This window comes from Erythrolamprus reginae, chromosome 6 (genome assembly GCF_031021105.1).
Source record: "Erythrolamprus reginae isolate rEryReg1 chromosome 6, rEryReg1.hap1, whole genome shotgun sequence".
Taxonomy (NCBI): domain Eukaryota; kingdom Metazoa; phylum Chordata; class Lepidosauria; order Squamata; family Dipsadidae; genus Erythrolamprus; species Erythrolamprus reginae.
In genome coordinates, this window is record NC_091955.1 from 40938257 (window position 1) to 40957214 (window position 18958).

At 41.9% G+C, this 18958-nt stretch overlaps 1 protein-coding gene across 17 annotated transcripts in view; it reads left to right on the forward strand.

Moving 5' to 3' along the window:
* The first annotated feature begins 2588 nt into the window (after positions 1-2588).
* The window catches only part of USP15 (ubiquitin specific peptidase 15), a 230599-nt gene continuing 214229 nt past the window's right edge, over positions 2589-18958 (forward strand). For 13 of the 17 annotated variants that reach the window (XR_011559475.1, XR_011559476.1, XR_011559477.1 and 10 more), the window contains exons 1-4: positions 2671-2856; positions 13452-13579; positions 14172-14302; positions 18032-18158. Coding sequence is in view for 13 of the 17 variants with exons in the window: in XM_070755600.1 (XP_070611701.1) it covers positions 2768-2856; positions 13452-13579; positions 14172-14302; positions 18032-18158 (475 nt within the window). In the remaining 4 variants the exon portion in view is untranslated. Of the gene's footprint in view, positions 2857-3024; positions 3149-13451; positions 13580-14171; positions 14303-17611; positions 17676-18031; positions 18159-18958 lie in introns of those variants that run through there. The other 4 variants (XR_011559478.1, XM_070755598.1, XM_070755601.1 and 1 more) reach the window with 4 other exon arrangements.

Here is an 18958-nt window from a genome sequence, read left to right on the forward strand (position 1 = left end):
AAAAAGTTGCAAAAGTAAAAGTTTTTTTTCCTAATGTTGTCCTCCAGGTACATACTTTTCTTTTAATTAAATTCCCTCCTTAATGTTCCTTCAAAAAGTACAACACCAATTATATTTCTAACTTATTAACCATTATGCCAAAGTGCTTCCTTCTTTCTTTATATATTTTTCTATAAACATTTTATACATTTTTCTATAAACTAAGAAAACCTTGTATAGCCAATCAGATGTTAACAAAAGAAAATTAAAAACAAAGCATAAGCATATATGAATTTCAGACTTATCCCCCCCCTCTAAATAGTAAATTCCCATTTTGTTTTTTACGTTAAAATAAGGTATGTGCAGTGTGCATAGGGATTTGTTCATAGGTTTTTTTTTATAGTCCGGCCCTCCAAAAGTCTGAGGGATAGTGAACTGGCCCCCCGTGTAAAAAGTTTGGGGACCCCTGCTCTAGACCTATTCCACCTCTCGTTGGACTCAACAACAAAGAATACCATGATGATCCATCCAAAGCAAACCTCCTCAATTCTTTCTTTGGTTCTGTCTTCGTTAATAGTAATGGCTCATCCCCCATCTTTACAAATCACACCTCAAACTCTCTCAATGACCTAACCCAAGTAGACTTCACTATAGACCGTGTTGAAAAAGCAATCTGAGACCTCAGACCTTCTCTATCAGTCGGACCAGATGGTCTTTGCGCATACTTCCTAAAAAAACTCTCTTCTGCTATAGCCGAACCACTAAGCATCATCTTTCAAAATTCCTTCAGGACCAGCACACTCCCCAAGCTATGGTCAAAAGCAGTAGTCATCCCCATCTTCAAAAAAGGAGACCCTTCTCTCATTGACAACTACAGACCAATTTTCCTATGCTGCATCTCATGTAAAGTCATGGAATCAATTATAAATAAATAAATCACCCTTTACTTAGAATCTAATAACCTACTCTCTAACAAACAATTTGGATTCAGAAAGAAATTATCCTGCAACCTTCAACTGCTTCACTGCAAAAATATATGTACTACCCACCTAGATCAAGGAAAATCCATTGATGCAATTTATATTGACTTTTGCAAAGCTTTTGATTCAGTGGTCCATGACAAACTACTCCTAAAACTCAAATTCTATGGGATCTCAGGATTCCTCCACAGCTGGATTCCTGTCAAACAGGCAACAAGTTGTTAAAATTGGAAGTGCCATTTCCACCCCTATCCCAGTTAAAAGTGGCGTTCCCCAAGGCAGCGTACTAGGACCTACTCTATTCATTCTCTACATCAACGACCTCTGCGATCATATTACAAGCAACTGTATTCTTTTCGCCAATGTTGTAAAACTTTTCAATACCACGGACAACACATCTACTCTCCAAAAAGACCTCGACTTTGTCTCAGATTGGTCTAACACCTGGCAACTTCAAATATCAACCAACAAATGCTCTACCCTCCACATCGGCAAAAAGAATCCAAACCTCATATATAAACTGAATAAACAAAATCTCACAGCCAACCCCCCACTCAGTAAAAGACCTTGGAATACTAATATCAAATGATCTAAGTGCCAAAGCCCACTGCAACAATATCGCCAAAAAAGCTTCTAGAGTTGTTAACCTGATCCTACGCAGCTTCTGCTCTGGCAATCTCATACTGCTCACCAGAGCCTACAAAACTTTTGCCAGACCCATCCTTGAATACAGTTCATCTGTCTGGAACCATACCACATCTCAGACATCAACACCCTTGAAAATGTCCAGATACTTCACCAGAAGAGCCATTCACTCCTCCACTCGAAACAGAATACCCTATGAAAGCAGACTATCAATCCTTGGTCTTGAAAGCTTAGAACTACGACACCTAAAACACGATCTAAGTATTGCCCACGAGATCATATGCTGCAACGTCCTACCTGTCAATGACTACTTCAGCTTCCATTGCAACAACACAAGAGCATGCAACAGATTCAAACTTAATATTAACTGCTCCAAACGTGACTGTAAAAAATATGACTTCAGCAACCAAGTTGTTGTCAAAGCATGGAACTCATTACCTGACTCAGTAGTGTCAACCCCTAACCCCCAACATTTTTCCCTTAGACTATCCACGATTGACCTCTCCAGGTTCCTTAGAGGTCAGTAAGGGGCGTGCATAAGTGCACCAGTGTGCCTTCCATCTCTTGTCCAATTGTCTCTCCTTATCTCATTTATCTTTTCTTCCTTTCAAATTTGTTCACCTATACTTTTATATCTTTTCTTCTATTCGTTTCTTTAGTTATATTACTACATATCTATTCTCTTCAATGTGTATTATGTATTGGACTAAATAAATAAATAAATGTAAACATAAAAAAAAGCAAACAATCCGCAACACATTCAGCCAGAGGTGTCTTGCCCTGCCCATCTTTTAGATTCTTTCGATTTCCATCCGTGCCCTGCCTTTTATTAGTCCTAACATCGCATGCGTGGTCTCATTGGAGCTACACAGTCCTCCCAGCAGCCTGGGGATGCTCTCAGGCCGAGCCACCGCTCTTCTCATTTCGAATTCTCATGCGCTCTCTTCGTCTCCTTCCCGCTGCCATCCATGGGCTTTCCGAAGTGGGAGGGGGTCGTGGAGGGCGTTTCCCCGGTCGCCGCGTGGCGTCACTCCCAGCATGCAGCGCGGCACGCCCCTGCCACTGCCGCCGCTCCTGTTCCTGCAGCCGCCGCTGCCGCCGCCTCTCCGCCTGCTGCCGTCACTTTCTCAGCTGTTGCCGCCGCCGCTCCGGGGCTGGAAGACATGGCGGAGGGAGGCGCGGCGGATCTGGAGACCCAGCGCTCGGATATCGCAGCGCTGCTCAAGACAGCTCTCCGCAAGGGCGACACCTGGTGAGGAAAAAGGAAGGGATGGCGAACGGTGGGGGGGGGGATGTTTGAGAGCCCCCCTCGGTGACAGGTGCGGGCGGTGCCTGCCTAAGCGCCTTTTGGCGAGGGAGGCGGCAGCCTTCTTCTGCCCTTTTAGCCCCTTGTTTGTTCATGGGAGACGCCTTCCTATCCCAGGACCAAATTTTCGGGCGCCCCTTTCCACCTCCGGTGTCTATGACGGGCTTTGCCTCAGCGCGCTGCCGGCATGGCGCTAACTCCTCAGCTGCGGGCAGGCAAAGGTGGCCGCTTCCGCCAGGTATTTTCTCCCATTGTTTCAAATGGTTGCTAGCAACCTGTCCTAGGTGGAGGAATGGGGCGAGTGAGTATTTCAAGCAAGTTTTCTCATTCCCAGAGTAGTTTCCCAAGGAGCTTCCGTGGTAAGGCCTGTCTCTCCGGACGGATTGTCGGTAGGAGGGCTGTGGGCACTTCTTTGGTTTATATCTTACCCGATTCTTTGCACAACACTCGGCTCTATCTCCCCTGCCACTCCCTTCAGAATTCTGCTAATTTCATGGTCATAACAGTGATTGCAGAAAGGAAGGGAATGAAACAGCAATGGAGGGTCAGATGAAGGTTTATAAAATTATGAAAGATGCTGAAAAAGTAGAGGGAGAGTAATTTTTTATCCCCAAATTCTAGCACTTAAAATAATATCATAATTCAAAATGTTAGGAGTTCTGGAGAATCTAGAAAATATTTAATGTAATTTTTTGTTAAAAGAATTCATTGCTGCAGGTTTTGATTATGTCCATTAATTTTGTCTCTAAAGGGAAATTACTGTAAACCCATGTATAATGTCTAGGTTGGCTCCAAAATCAGAAAAGATGTCTAAATTAAGAACAGTTTAGGGGGTTGAAAAGAAAAGGGCTGTTGGATCTCATACCCGAATTTATATCAATGTTTTATTAAAGACATAAAATTTGGATTTTATAAGCTGCTGTATTAATATGCTAAACCTTAACTGATTAATATTTCAGGATTTATGGATTAAGGTACAGTTTAAATTGCCATAAATATTTTCTCAGAGATAGAAAAACAGTAGATTGTGCATATTTGGTTCTAATCTTCCGTTTATTGACTTCTTTACCAGGAATGGGAAAAGTCTCACCAATATTCCTTTTGCAACTCTAAATGCATTCTTTTCTGAAAGACTGGGTCAATAAATGTGTACATTTTGGGTTTGCCAATGTTATTACATTTGTAAAATGAGCATATTGAGTCTGTGAAATAAATACTTCACTTCTTAACATTCCTGAAGTCCTCTCCCAAAATGGGCTCTGTATGCTCCTGTCCACTTTCAGAGTACAACCCTCCATATCCACTGAAACCTTGCTGCAATTCTTAAACCAACAGAAGTTGTATAGTCCTGCACCATACAGTTATTGATTTTGCAGTATTCAATGAGGCCAAGTTGGCTTGGAAATTACTTAATGAGTACATGTATTATGGCAATAGGAAGTATTTATACATTTGAGTTTTGGCCAGAGATAATTGCACAGATTCTATCTGAGGAAGAAAAATACAGCATTCTTTCTTTGATGGAGAAAAAATGAATAGCTGAATGTTATGTGTATTTTTATTAGTTACATTTCCTCCAAAAGTTTAGACCGATATACATCAGTACAGTGGTACCTCTACCTATGAATGCCTCTACTTAAGAACTTTTCTAGATAAGAACCGGGTGTTCAAGAATTTTTTTGCCTCTTCCCAAGAACCATTTTCTACTTAAGAACCCGAGCCAGGAAAAATTTCCCAGGAAATTTGGGAGCGGCAGGATGGCCTGACCAATTTCCTGCCATTCCGCCTTTAATCTCGGCCATTTTGGGATTTTTTGGGCTGCCAGAGGAGCCTTTCGGTGGCGCTTAAGGAGGCTTTGGCAATCCAGAACGAACAAAGCATTTTGTTTGTTTGTTTTTTATTTATTTATTTGTTTATTGATTGATTGATTGATTGATTTGATTTGATTTGTATGCCACCCCTCTCCGCAGACTCGGGGTGGCTAACAACAGTGATTAAAAACAGCATGTAACAATCCAATACTAAACAACTAAGAAACCCCTTATTATAAAACCAAACATACATACAAACATACCATGTGTAAATTGTAAGGCCTAGGGGGAAAGAATATCTCAGTTCCCCCATGCCTGACGGCAGAGGTGGGTTTTAAGAAGCTTACAAAAGGCAAAGAGGGTGGGGGCAATTCTAATCTCTGGAGGGAGTTGGTTCCAAAGGGCCGGGGCCGCCACAGAGAAGGCTCTTCCCCTGGGTCCCGCCAAATGACATTGTTTAGTTGACAGGACCCGGAGAAGGCCCACTCTGTGGGACCTAACTGGTCGCTGGGATTCGTGCAGCAGAAGGCAGTCCCTGAGATAACCTGGTCCGTTGCCATGAAGGGCTTTATAGGTCATAACCAACACTTTGAATTGTGACCGGAAACTGATCGGTAACCAATGCAGACTGCGGAGTGTTGGTGTAACATGGGCATATTTGGGAAAGCCCATGACTGCTCTCGCAGCTGCATTCTGCACGATCCGAAGTTTCCGAACAGTTTTCAAAGGTAGCCCCATGTAGAGAGCATTACAGTAGTCGAACCTCGAGGTGATGAGGGCATGAGTGACTGTGAGCAGTGATTCCCGGTCCAAATCGGGCTGCAACTGGTGCACCAGGCGAACCTGGGCAAACGCCCCCCTCGCCACAGCTGAAAGATGTTTCTCTAATGTGAGCTGTGGATCGAGGAGGACGCCCAAGTTGCGGACCCTATCTGAGGGGGTCAATAACTCCCCCCCCCAGGGTGATGGATGGACAGATAGAATTGTCCTTGGGAGGCAAAACCCACAGCCACTTCGCCTTATCAGGGTTGAGCTTAAGTCTGTTGACACCCATCCAGACCCCAACAGCCTCCAGGCACCAGCACATCACTTCCATCGCTTCGCTGACTGGACAAGGGGTGGAGATGTAGAGCTGGGTATCATCTGCATACTGATGATACCTCACCCCATGCCCTTGGATGATCTCACCCAACGGTTTCATGTAGATATTAAATAGCAGGGGGGAGAGGACCGACCCCTTTCCTTTCTCTGGGCGCTTGGAGAGGGAATAAACCTCTGCCAGCGCCCAAGGAAAAGAAACACTCCCTTTGTTCTGGGCAGCCCAGAGCGAACTGAACGTTTTTCTTTCTCTGGGCGCTTGGAGAGGGAATAAACCACTTTGCTGTGGTGACTCCCTCACACTGCCTCCCATAAACCCAGCGTGAGGTTGCCTCCCAGAGCATCTGGGCACGGAAAGGCAAAAGGGGGCGCTTCACCCCATCCGGATCAACTCGGCTTCAACCAAACCGAGGAGTCACCACAGTGAAGGAAACGTGCTGGCTACAAAGTAAGCGAGAGGAGAGGGGAGCCCTTCAGCATGGTTAGGAAGCAGCAGCAACCGCCTTTCAGTCAAATGAGTGGGAGGTTCCCCCCTCTCACCTGCCTGGGTTTCTCTCTCTGGCTCAGTGTATGGGAGGCAGCCTCTCACCGGGTGTATGGGAGGCTGTGCTCCTCTTCGCTGCCTCAGAGTCCCTCTTTTTTTTTTAAGCCTTCAAAAAGCCTTGGATTTTTTTTGATTCCCCGCACCTCACCATCTTCCTTCAGCAGCGACTATCCTTCTTTTCTTCCTCCTCCCACCCAAATTCCAAGCTTTTATTTCTTTCCTAATGGGTTTGCATGCATTATTTGCTTTTACATTGATTCCTATGGGAAAAATTGCTTCTACTTACAAACTTTTCTACTTAAGAACCTGGTCACGGAACGAATTAAATTCTTAAGTAAAGGTACCACTGTATTTGGTTTTATTTCCTGATAACCATACAAGATTTTAACCTAGGGGATTATTTAAATTCAGCACCCTGCAATATTTTAGTTGTGGTACATTTTGTACTCCCTATGCATCTGTAGTTTGAAATATACTTTAAACAATTTTATCTTGTTTTCAGCAGCATACAATATATTGTATCCCCTACCTAACTGAAATCATCCCCATGGTTAAGCCAGTTTATGATTATAACTACATTTACTTGGTATTAAAGACTCAAAAGATTCACAAATTGTATTAAAGACTCAAAAGATTCACAAATTTTAACTAGTATTTTCTATATACGGATTGTTTCTATATCAAGTTTGGATCTCTGGAGCAACTTTTTAAAAACTTCAATTGTTGTACTTTTACTGAATCTTAATTGCCAATATTTAGAATTACCACAATATCAGCAATTGTGATCATTAGGAAGAGAAATAATATGATCTTGCCTTACTAGTTTTCTATATTTTCTCTCATTCCAGCTATGATATTATAATTTTATAAAGTTAAATTATATTATTGCTCCACATGCTAGGAAATTTGGCATGTAGTTTTCTTTCATTATAAATAAAAAGCATGTTGCTTGTAATATCTGTTTAACAATTTTCCTGTAAAACACTTATATTTGTATCTTAAATATATCTTCTAAATGCTTTATTTCTTAAAACTGTTTAATCCTAATCCTTAATTTAAATGTAACTTATTTAATTAATATAAATCCCAGTCTTAAAATTATAGCAGAATGCCTATTAAGCTTGAAATAAAATAACAAAGGTTTAAAAGCAGAATAAATCCACCTCAGCATTTCTAAGTAATCTCGTATTGAAGTGATGATACTGTAGTTACAGTAATTGGAGAGGCAGGAATAATCATGGCAGGCTTTGGGAAAAATATTTGGAAAATTGGAATGTGTTGTGCTTCAGATTCAGAGTCAAAAGGTCATTGGGAATGGGTGTGCACAACATATCTGTTGATATCTACTTTAAAAAGTTGCATTTTGTTTCTGGGCTCCCAGAAATGTTTGTGTTAAGAGTTATTGACAGTGTGCCATTCTACTTTCCAGATGATCTCATTGCATCCACTTGGTGCTCCTTAAAGTGCATGTGATCCACAGCTACAATATAAAATAAGCTTCTGGAGTTGAGACGCCAGAAGAGACATCTCTACATGGGGCTACTTTTGAAAAGTGTTCGGAAACTTCAGATTGTGCAGAATGCGGCAGCGAGAGCCATTGTGGGGCTTCCTAGATTCGCCCACGTTTCTACAACACTCTGTGGCCTGCACTGGCTGCCGATCAGTTTCCGGTCACAATTCAAAGTGTTGGTTATGACCTTTAAAGCCCTACATGGTAATGGACCAGAGTACCTCCGGAACCGCCTGCTACCGCACAAATCCCAGCGACCGATAAGGTCCCACAAAGTTGACCTTCTCTGGGTCCCGTCGACTAAACAATGTCGTTTGTCGGGCTCCGGGGGAAGAGCCTTCTCTGTGGCGGCCCCAGCCCTCTGGAATCAACTCCCCCTGGAGATTAGAACAGCCCCCACCCTCCTTGTCTTTCGCAAATTACTCAAGACCCACCTATATCGCCAGGCATGGGGGAACTGAGACACCTCCCCCAGGCTTTTATATTTTATGTTTGGTATGTATGTGCTGTATGGTTTAATTGTTGGGGTTTTATATATCGTTTCTTTTAATATTAGATTTGTTTACTGTTATATTGTTTTTATTATTGTTGTGAGCCGCCCCGAGCCTTCGGAGAGGGGCGGCATACAAATCTAATAAATTGAATTGAATTGAATTAAAGAAGGGATAGAGAAAAAGTAAATCCAAATCTAATCAAACACTTGTAAGAGCTCATATTAAGACTTACAAAGTGGCACGCAAGTCGGCAAGATGCGCGTATCATGCCGCCTTGATTGCATCAGCGGAATCCCGCCCGGCCGCTCTGTTCAGGGTGACCCACTCCGCTCTTAATCAGAGGGGGGCTAGGGAGCCCTTGCAGAGTAGTGCCAAGGAATATAACTCGTTTTTCACTGATAAAGTCGCTCAGATCCGGACGGACCTTAACTCCGATTGCATTGCAATGTCGGCTGACAATGTGTCAGTCGAGGGGCCTGGGACACATCCTTGTCCATCTCTCTGGGAGGAGTTTGACCTGGTGATACCTGATGAAGTGAACAAGGCCATTGGAGCTGTGTGTTCTGCCACCTGTTTACTGGATTCCTCCATCCCTCTTGGCTGGTCTCGGCCAATAGAAAGGTGACACGGAGCTGGGTCCAGGAGATTGTCAACACTTCTTTGAGGGGGAGGTGTCCTTCCTTGCTCCCTATAAGGAGGCACTTGTGTGCCCCCTCCTCAAGAAGTCTTCCCTAGACTCAGCCGTACTCAATAACTATCGTCCAGTCTCCAACCTTCCCTTTATGGGAAAGTTGTCGAGAAGGTGGTGTCGCTCCAGTTCCAGCGGTCCTTGGTAGAAGCCGATTATCTAGGCCCTCAACAATCAGGATTCAGGCCTGGCCACAGCACGGAAACTGCTTTGGTCGCACTGATAGATGATCTCTGGCGGGCTCAAGACGGGTTTATCCTCTGTCCTGGTGCTTCTTGAACTCTCAGCGGCTTTTGATACCATCAACCATGGTATCCTTCTGTGCCGGCTGGAGGGGTTGGAAGTGGGAGGCACTGTCCTTCAGTGGTTCTCCTCCTACCTCTCTGGCCGGTCGCAGTCGGTGTTAGTGGGGGGCTCAGAGGTTGACCTCTAGGTCTCTCCCTTGTGGGGAGCCTCGGGTCAGTTCTCTCCCCCCTGCTATTTAATATCTACATGAAACCGCTGGGTGAGATCATCCAAGGGCATGGAGTGAGGTATCATCAGTATGCTATGATACCCAGCTTTACATCTCCATTCCATGTCGATGTCTTAGAAGAACTTGAACGATTAAAGATAAATAAGGCAATGGGTCCAGATGGCATCCACCCCAGAGTTCTTAAAGAACTCAGATCTGTCATTGCTACCCCCCTGACTGATTTGTTTAACCAATCCTTGTTAACAGGAGAAGTTCCTGAGGATTGGAGAATGGCCAGTGTTGTGCCTATTCACAAGAAGGGCAGTAGAGAAGAAGCTGGTAACTACAGGCCAGTTAGCTTGACATCAGTTGTAGTTAAAATGATGGAGACTCTACTCAAAAAGAGGATAAATCAGCACCTAAAAAACAATAACTTATTAGACCCAAATCAGCATGGCTTTACTGAAGGCAAATCATGTCAGACTAATCTCATTGATTTCTTTGACTATGTCACAAAGGTGTTGGATGAAGGTGGTGCCGTGGATATTGCCTACTTGGACTTCAGCAAAGCCTTTGATACGGTTCCACATAAAGAGCTGATAGATAAATTAGTGAAGATTGGACTTAATCCCTGGCTGAAGCGTAGACATCAGAGAGTTATTGTTAATGGCGAGTATTCCGAGCAGAGTCAGGTTACAAGCGGTGTGCCACAAGGATCTGTTCTGGGTCCTATTCTTTTTAATATATTTGTGAGTGACATAGGGGAAGGTTTGGTAGGGAAGGTTTGCCTATTTGCCGATGACTCTAAAGTGTGCAATAGGGTTGATATTCCTGGAGGCGTCTGTAATATGGTAAATGATTTAGCTTTACTAGATAAATGGTCTAAGCAATGGAAACTGCAGTTTAATGTTTCCAAATGTAAAATAATGCACTTGGGGAAAAGGAATCCTCAATCTGAGTATTGTATTGGCAGTTCAGTGTTGGCAAATACTTCAAAAGAAAAGGATTTAGGGGTAGTGATTTCTGACAGTCTCAAAATGGGTGAACAGTGCAGTCAGGCGGTAGAGAAAGCAAGTAGGATGCTTGGCTGCATAGCTAGAGGTATAACAAGCAGGAAGAGGGAGATTATGATCCCACTATATAGAATGCTGGTGAGACCACATTTGGAATACTGTGTTCAGTTCTGGAGACCTCACCTACAAAAAGATATTGACAAAATTGAACGGGTCCAAAGACGGGCTACAAGAATGGTGGAAGGTCTTAAGCATAAAACGTATCAGGAAAGACTTAATGAACTCAATCTGTATAGTCTGGAGGACAGAAGGAAAAGGGGGGACATGATCGAAACATTTAAATATATTAAAGGGTTAAATAAGGTCCAGGAGGGAAGTGTTTTTAATAGGAAAGTGAACACAAGAACAAGGGGACACAATCTGAAGTTAGTTGGGGGAAAGATCAAAAGCAACATGAGAAAATATTATTTTACTGAAAGAGTAGTAGATCCTTGGAACAAACTTCCAGCAGATGTGGTAGATAAATCCACAGTAACTGAATTTAAACATGCCTGGGATAAACATATATCCATCCTAAGATAAAATACAGAAAATAGTATAAGGGCAGACTAGATGGACCATGAGGTCTTTTTCTGCCGTCAGACTTCTATGTTTCTATGTTTCTATGTCCAGTCAGCGAAGCAGTGGAAGTGATGTGCCGGTGCCTGGAGGCTGTTAGGGTCTGGATGGGTGTCAACAGGCTCAAACTCAACCCTGACAAGACGGAGTGACTGTGGGTTTTGCCTCCCAAGGACAATTCCATCTGTCCGTCCATTACCCTGGGGGGGATTAGTGACCCCCTCAGAGAGAGTTCGCAACTTGGGCGGCCTCCTTGATCCACAGCTAACATTAGAGCACCGTCTTTCAGCTGTGGTGAGGGCATTTGCCCAGGTTTGCCGGGTGCACCAGTTGCGGCCCTATTTGGACAGGGAGTCACTGCTCACAGTCACTCATGCCCTCTAGGTTCGACTACTGCAATGCTCTCTACATGGGGCTACCTTTGAAAAGTGTACAGAAACTTCAGATCGTGCAGAATGCAGTCACGAGAGCAATCATGGGCGTCCCCAGATACGCCCATGTCTCATCAACACTCTGCGACTTGCACTGGCTGCCAATCAGTTTTCGTTCACAATTCAAAGTATTGGTCATGACCGATAAAGCCCTACATGGCATCAGACCAGAATATCTTCGTGACCGTCTTCTGCCGCACGAATCCCAGCAACCGATTAGGTCCCACAGAGTTGGCCTTCTCTGCGTCCTGTTGACTAAACAATGCTGTTCAGGCGGGACCCAGGGGAAGAACCTTCTCTGTGACAGCCACGGCCCTCTGGAATCAACTCCCCCAAGGTATTAGGATTGCCCCCACCCTCCTTGTCTTTCGAAAGCTTCTGAAGACCCACCTTTGTCGCCAGGCATGGGGAAACGGACATACCCCTAGCTATTATGGTTTATGTATGGTCTATTAGGTTGTGTGATTGTTTTCTTTTTATAATAAGGGTTTTAAACTGTATGTGAGGTATTGTTGTTGTGAACTGCTCCAAGTCCTCGGAGATGGGTGGCATACAAATCTAATAAGTTGTTGTTGCTGTTGTTGTTGTTATTATTATTATTATTATTATTTCATCAAATTCCCAATTGTATTAAAGTAACATACAATGCAAGCAAAAAATGTATAACTTGGCAGGGCAAATAGTAATAGTGAGGATAACCTGTTTAATTTGATTTCAAATATATTCAGAGAACCTAGATTTGCACTACAAACATTTGAGCAACTTGTCTTGGAAACACAAACATCTGAATTTGTTTAACTGCTACCTGTGGCAGGAACTAAGTAGAAGTGAAACAATAGTATATACAGTAATACCTTGTCTTATGAACTTCATTGGTTCCGGGAAGAGGTTCGTAAGGTGAAAAGTTCGTAAGATGAAACAATGTTTCCCATAGGAATCAATGGAAAAGCCAATAATGCGTGCAAGCCCATTAGGAAAATCCAAAACATTAAAGCTTTTTTTTTAAAAAAGCGGGAGGGACACTGAGAGATGGCAAGAGGTGGCAGTCCCAACAAAGCAAGGCGAAAAGAGCCTCTCTTGAGCTCCATGGGTCTTTCCCTCCTGTTTTTGGCCACCCCGTTCTGCTCATTTTCCCCACACCTTTCTCCTCTTGAGCTCCATGAGTCCCTCCCATTTTTGCCCACCCCGTTCTGCTCATTTCCCCCATACCTTTCTCCTCTTGAGCTCCATGGGTCCCTCCAGTTTTTGCCCATCCCGTTCTGCTCATTTTCCCCACACCTTTCTCCTCTTGAACTCCATGGGTCCCTCCCGTTTTTGCCCACCCTGTCCTGCTCATTTCTCCCACACCTTTCTCCTCTCTTGAGCTCCATGAGTCTTTTCCCCATGCAGTTTGGAAGGGGGGAGTTTGTCGCTGGGATTCAAAGCATCGCTTGCAAAAATGAAGGGAATCGAGGAGCCTCAGGGAAATCCCGGTGGCTGCTCGGGTTCGTAAGGTGAAAATAGTTCGGAATAAGAGGCAAAAAAATCTTAAACACTGGGTTTGTATCATGAAAAGTACGTATGAAGAGGGTTTCGTAAAACGAGGTATCACTGTATCAGTATTTTCTTTTAAATTTTTACAAAATGTAGATTTGCTTAAGAGCCAATGATGGATGTAAAAATGTATGTCTAAATAGATTTCTATAAAGATAGCACCAGAATTATTTATTAAAAATGTGCAAAGTTTTGATACTAAAATCAGATGTCCTGATATACATCTATACTGTATTTGGGAAACTATGTGAGCAATCAAGCAGGTTTGTGAAATTGTTTCATAATATATTGTTTATTATGAATTGTTTCATAATATATTTCATAATATATATACCATGTTTTTAAAGGTATTTAGTGGATAGTCGTTGGTTCAAACAGTGGAAAAAATATGTTGGATTTGACAGCTGGGACAAGTATCAAATGGGAGATCAGAATGTTTATCCTGGTCCTATTGATAATTCTGGACTTCTCAAAGGTAATTTACTTGTGTTTGCTTTTTTATTTTTAGAGATAATTTATTTTTGTAGTTTTCTTAGTAACTGCACAGCCTGTGTCCTAATTCATGGGATTCCAATATTTGATGAAAAACTCCAAGAAGCAAATATTTAATTGCAATTAACTAGTACTTCTAGAATTTTTAAAATATTCCAGAATTTTCACAAAGCAAGTTTCTGCTGCCAAAAGGGAAAAATATAAATTATATTGTATTGAAAAAGCACAATAAACTTCACTTTCTGAAATTTATTTAAAATAGAAGATGAACGTATTTTAAAATTAAATTACGGTAAAAGTTTAAGATAGATTAAAAAGTACAGTAGTGATTAAATTGAAGTATCAGTAACTTGAATTGACAGTTAGCTTTTGTGTACCAAATATTGTGGATTAGTAGAATAGTATATTTCTAAGAATCTCTTATAAAAAATATTTTGGAGTAAAACAGTGTAATTCAGAAATTGGCTTACTTCCATCATATATTCATTTTTTTAAAGATTCTGAATTGTAATCTCAATGTTTTAGCACGTGTACTGTATTGGCCATAAGTAAACATGATTATTTTTTCCTCATAGATGGGGATTGTCAATCTCTTAAAGAGCATCTTATTGATGAGCTGGACTACATTCTTTTACCAACTGAAGGATGGAACAAACTAGTTAGCTGGTATACTCTTCTGGAAGGTCAAGAACCTATTGCACGCAAGGTACCTTCTATAGTAAAACACTGAAATGTTAAAAACAGTATTTGTACATTCTTTGTTTATAACAACTCCCCACCCTCCTAAAAGGAAAAAAAACATGTTTTTTTTCCAACCCACATTGAACTAGTTCTGCTACTAAAATTTAAATTTGTTCACTGTTCATAAAACTCTTGTTTGTTAGTATCAGAACACAGAACTATATGCACCAAGTACAGTGGTACCTCAAGATACGAACCCCTCGTCTTACGAACAACTCGAGATACGAACCCAGGGTTCAGAAAAAATTTGCCTCTTCTTACGAACTTTTTTCATGTTACGAACACCAAACCCGAACTTCCGGGTTGGCTTCGGGAGGTTGCTGGGAAGCCCCCCAGCCCAGCTGTCACCTTTTAAAACATCCCTGCAGCTCCCCAGCAGTCTCCGAAAGCGGTTTGCTCTCCATGTGTCCTCAACCTTTCACGGAGGGTTTTCCACCTCTCCTCTTCCCAGTTTGCTCTCCATGTGTCACGGAGGGTTTTCCACCTCTCCTCTTCCCAGTTTGCTCTCCATGTGTCCTCAACCTTTCAAGGAGGGTTTTCCACCTCTCCTCTTCCCAGTTTGCTCTCCATGTGTCCTCAACCTTTCAAGGAGGGTTTTCCACCTCTCCTCTTCCCAGTTTGCTCTCCATGTGTCCCCAACCTTTCACGGAGGGTTTTCCACCTCTTGAAAGGTTGGGGACACATGGAGAGCAAACTGGGAAGAGGAGAGGTGGAAAACCCTCCTTGAAAGGTTGAGGACACATGGAGAGCAAACTGGGAAGAGGAGAGGTGGAAAACCCTCCTTGAAAGGTTGAGGACACATGGAGAGCAAACTGGGAAGAGGAGAGGTGGAAAACCCTCCTGAAAGGTTGAGGACACATGGAGAGCAAACTGGGAAGAGGAGAGGTGGAAAACCCTCCGTGAAAGGTTGAGGACACATGGAGAGCAAACTGGGAAGAGGAGAGGTGGAAAACCCTCCGTGAAAGGTTGAGGACACATGGAGAGCAAACTGGGAAGAGGAGAGGTGGAAAACCCTCCGTGAAAGGTTGAGGACACATGGAGAGCAAACTGGGAAGAGGAGAGGTGGAAAACCCTCCTGAAAGGTTGAGGACACATGGAGAGCAAACTGGGAAGAGGAGAGGTGGAAAACCCTCCGTGAAAGGTTGAGGACACATGGAGAGCAAACTGGGAAGAGGAGAGGTGGAAAACCCTCCGTGAAAGGTTGAGGACACATGGAGAGCAAACTGGAAGAGGAGAGGTGGAAAACCCTCCGTGAAAGGTTGAGGACACATGGAGAGCAAACTGGGAAGAGGAGAGGTGGAAAACCCTTCTTGAAAGGTTGGGGACACATGGAGAGCAAACTGGGAAGAGGAGAGGTGGAAAACCCTCCTTGAAAGGTTGAGGACTCATGGAGAGCAAACTGGGAAGAGGAGAGGTGGAAAACCCTCCGTGAAAGGTTGAGGACACATGGAGAGCAAACTGGGAAGAGGAGAGGTTCGGGGGGGGGGGTGCTGGGAAGCCCCCCAGGCCGGCTGTCACCTTTTAAAACAGCCGTGCGGCTTCCCAGCAGTCGCGGAAAGCCGTTTTTTTTGCGGGGGGTTTTTTTGGTTGCACGGATTAATTGACTTTACATTGTTTCCTATGGGAAACAATGTTTCGTCTTACAAACCTTTCGTCTTACGAACCTCCTCCTTGCACCAATTAAGTTCGTATCATGAGGTATTACTGTATTTCTTATATTAAAATATCAGTTACCTCATACATCCTAGGCTCATTGTCATTTGTTTCTCCTTGAGTAATCCTAAAATATTTTATTACCTGTTCTTTGGCAGTTTTCTACAGATAGTCTAAATTTGTTCTTTTCTTGGTACAGCAAAGCAAGTTCCAATCTAATCATTTAATTTATACTTTATTGTTTATATTTCTTATCTGGTCCTCTAAGTCTGCACTTAACTTTTGCATTTCAGACTCTATGGAGCATTCTGTCTTATTAACATTTGATTTTTTCTTGTTGTAACAAGATATATAGCTGAAGTAGCTATAGCTGATGCATTTTATTAATATAATTATTTGACTGTGCTGTTAGTTGTAACACCTCCCACTTTTGTATATCTCTTCAATCTTCTTCACTGTAGATATGTCTGGATTTCCCCCCCTAGCAAATATTTCTTGAGGTAGCTTCCCTTTGCCAATATGCATACAAATTCACTGCAAGAAGATTACCTTAATCCTAAGCAATCAATAGTTGTTTAATAAACTTATGTTTTGAAGAAAAGTATGTATATGCTTAAAATATCGATATTTCTTTATACTGATTTAAATTCTAAAATGAATGTTACAAAGTGTACTTATTTAGCTATGAAAAACCAATCCTCTTAATTTATCATTTTTGTCTGTGAATATTTATTGTAGTGAAATAAATGTGAGTGCATATGCATATTTAAATTTTTGATCAAAATATAATAAGATTTTAATATAAACCCTGAAAGTTTAATTCAGTGCTAAAATACAGAAATTATTTGATGATGATTGAAATAATTTAGTTTATTGAGGACAATAATAATTTAATCCTAATATCTTTAATAAAGTGTGATAAAATAAGTTATGTTTTATAATATAATACATAGATTATGTTTTGTAATGTATTCTATAATGCTAAGTTTTTTAACTGCATAACTGAGAATGTTATAGCTTATTGTATTTCTGCTAAAGTTAAAGATTACTGCAGGCCATTTAAGTATTTGGGTACGTGTGATATGATTGTAGTGGCTTCAGAGAATTCATAGATACTTTTCACTAATTTATTTAATTTAATTTAATCACAATTTATAGTGATTGATTTAATATGTTTTGTAGTGTAAATTACTTTTTCTATAACTTGTTAAGAATGGAATATAAACCTTAAATGTTTAAATATTTTCCCTTTTTTTCTTAAAGAAAAAGACAATAAAAACCATTAGGAAAATGATATTTGATGCTACAGATGTAATGTTTCTTTGAAATTCTGGCATGCACAAGGGTCTATAACTTTAGTAATAATAAGAATTTTTTATGAAAATACAACCTTATTGGGAGACTAGTAGCCATACATGTAAATATTATTTGGTGTTCAAGCTTTATATATTAAATTCAGCTTTCTTTCAAAATCTAAGGACATTTGTCTATTAATATACCCTTCTGCTCTAGTGAGAATTCATTTATTCTGTTGCTATAGCATATGATTTCTAGCAGTTATTTGGTACTTCCTTTTTTGCCTTATTTGATGAATCACATACCAAGCTGATGGCTATTTTCAGGACAGTCTACATGGCTGATTTATGCAGTAACAGCATAGAAGATCAGATGGAAATATACAAGAGGTGATTGTGAACATTCTGCTTACCTCAGTTTCCACATTTTGTTGGCTATTAGTAATTTATGTTGAATAAAGATTGCTTTCCTAAATAAAAATGAAATTAATATATCCAATTTCAAAAATATTGCTGGTTTCTAGTGCTAATAAGCTATTTATGTTGCTAGTGTGAATTTTTTTGAAAAGGGTGTTTGTTTCATTATAAACCTATGTTTAAAGTAGAAATAAAATTTTGATCTAATTTTCACAACCTTACATAGCTTATAAAGCATCTAATTACAAACAAAGATTGAACATCTAAATGTGTATTTCATATTTAGGAATGTATATATTCCTTTCAGTTTTGATTTGTTTATTTTCTAGGTAGTTGAACAGGGTATGTTTGTCAAGCACTGCAAGGTGGAAGTTTATTTGACAGAACTGAAATTATGTGAAAATGGAAATATGAACAATGTAGTGACACGAAGATTTAGTAAAGCTGATACAATAGGTATGACCACTGAAATTTCTTATAACTATTTATCTAAATTACTTTTAAAAATAAGTTATTTGTCATGCATTGCTTTCATAAAATAAATGTTATGATCTATCACTGTATTAACTACTAAATTTGATATATTAAAATTATCCCAAACTATCCCGAGTCTACGGAGAGGGGCGGCATACAAACCTAATAAATTATTATTATTAATTATTATTTTAATTTTAGAAAGCATATTGCTGACATTTTCCAAAATGTATTACAGTGATCCCCCGGGTATTGCGCTCCCGATCATTGCGAAAGGGCTATATGGCGATTTTTGAACCCGGAAGTAAAAACACCATCTGCGCATGCGCGCCCTTTTTTTCTATGGGCACGCATGCGTAGATGGCGCCGGGCAGATCAGCTGCTGGGCGGCTTCCCTGGGTCTTCCCCCTCTTGCTGGCGGGAGGGCGAAGCCCCCCCCAGCACCCGCTCGCCCGCCGTTCGCCCGGCCACCCGCCGTTCACCGCTCGCCCGCCCTTCACCCAGCCACCCGCCCTTCGCCCGGCTCGCCCGCCCTTCGCCCGGCCACCCGCCCTTCGCCCGCTGCTCGCCCGGCCACCCGGGTTCATTTGGCTTCGGGACATGCCGGCGGCGACGTTTTAAAACAGCCGCGCGGTTTACCAACTGAGTCCCGAAGACAAACGTCAAAGGCGAACTTCCGCGTTTGTCTTCGGGACTCAGTTGGGAAGCCCCGCGGCTGTTTTAAAACGTCGCCGCCGGCATGTCCCGAAGCCAAACGAACCCGGGTGGCCGGGCGAGCAGGG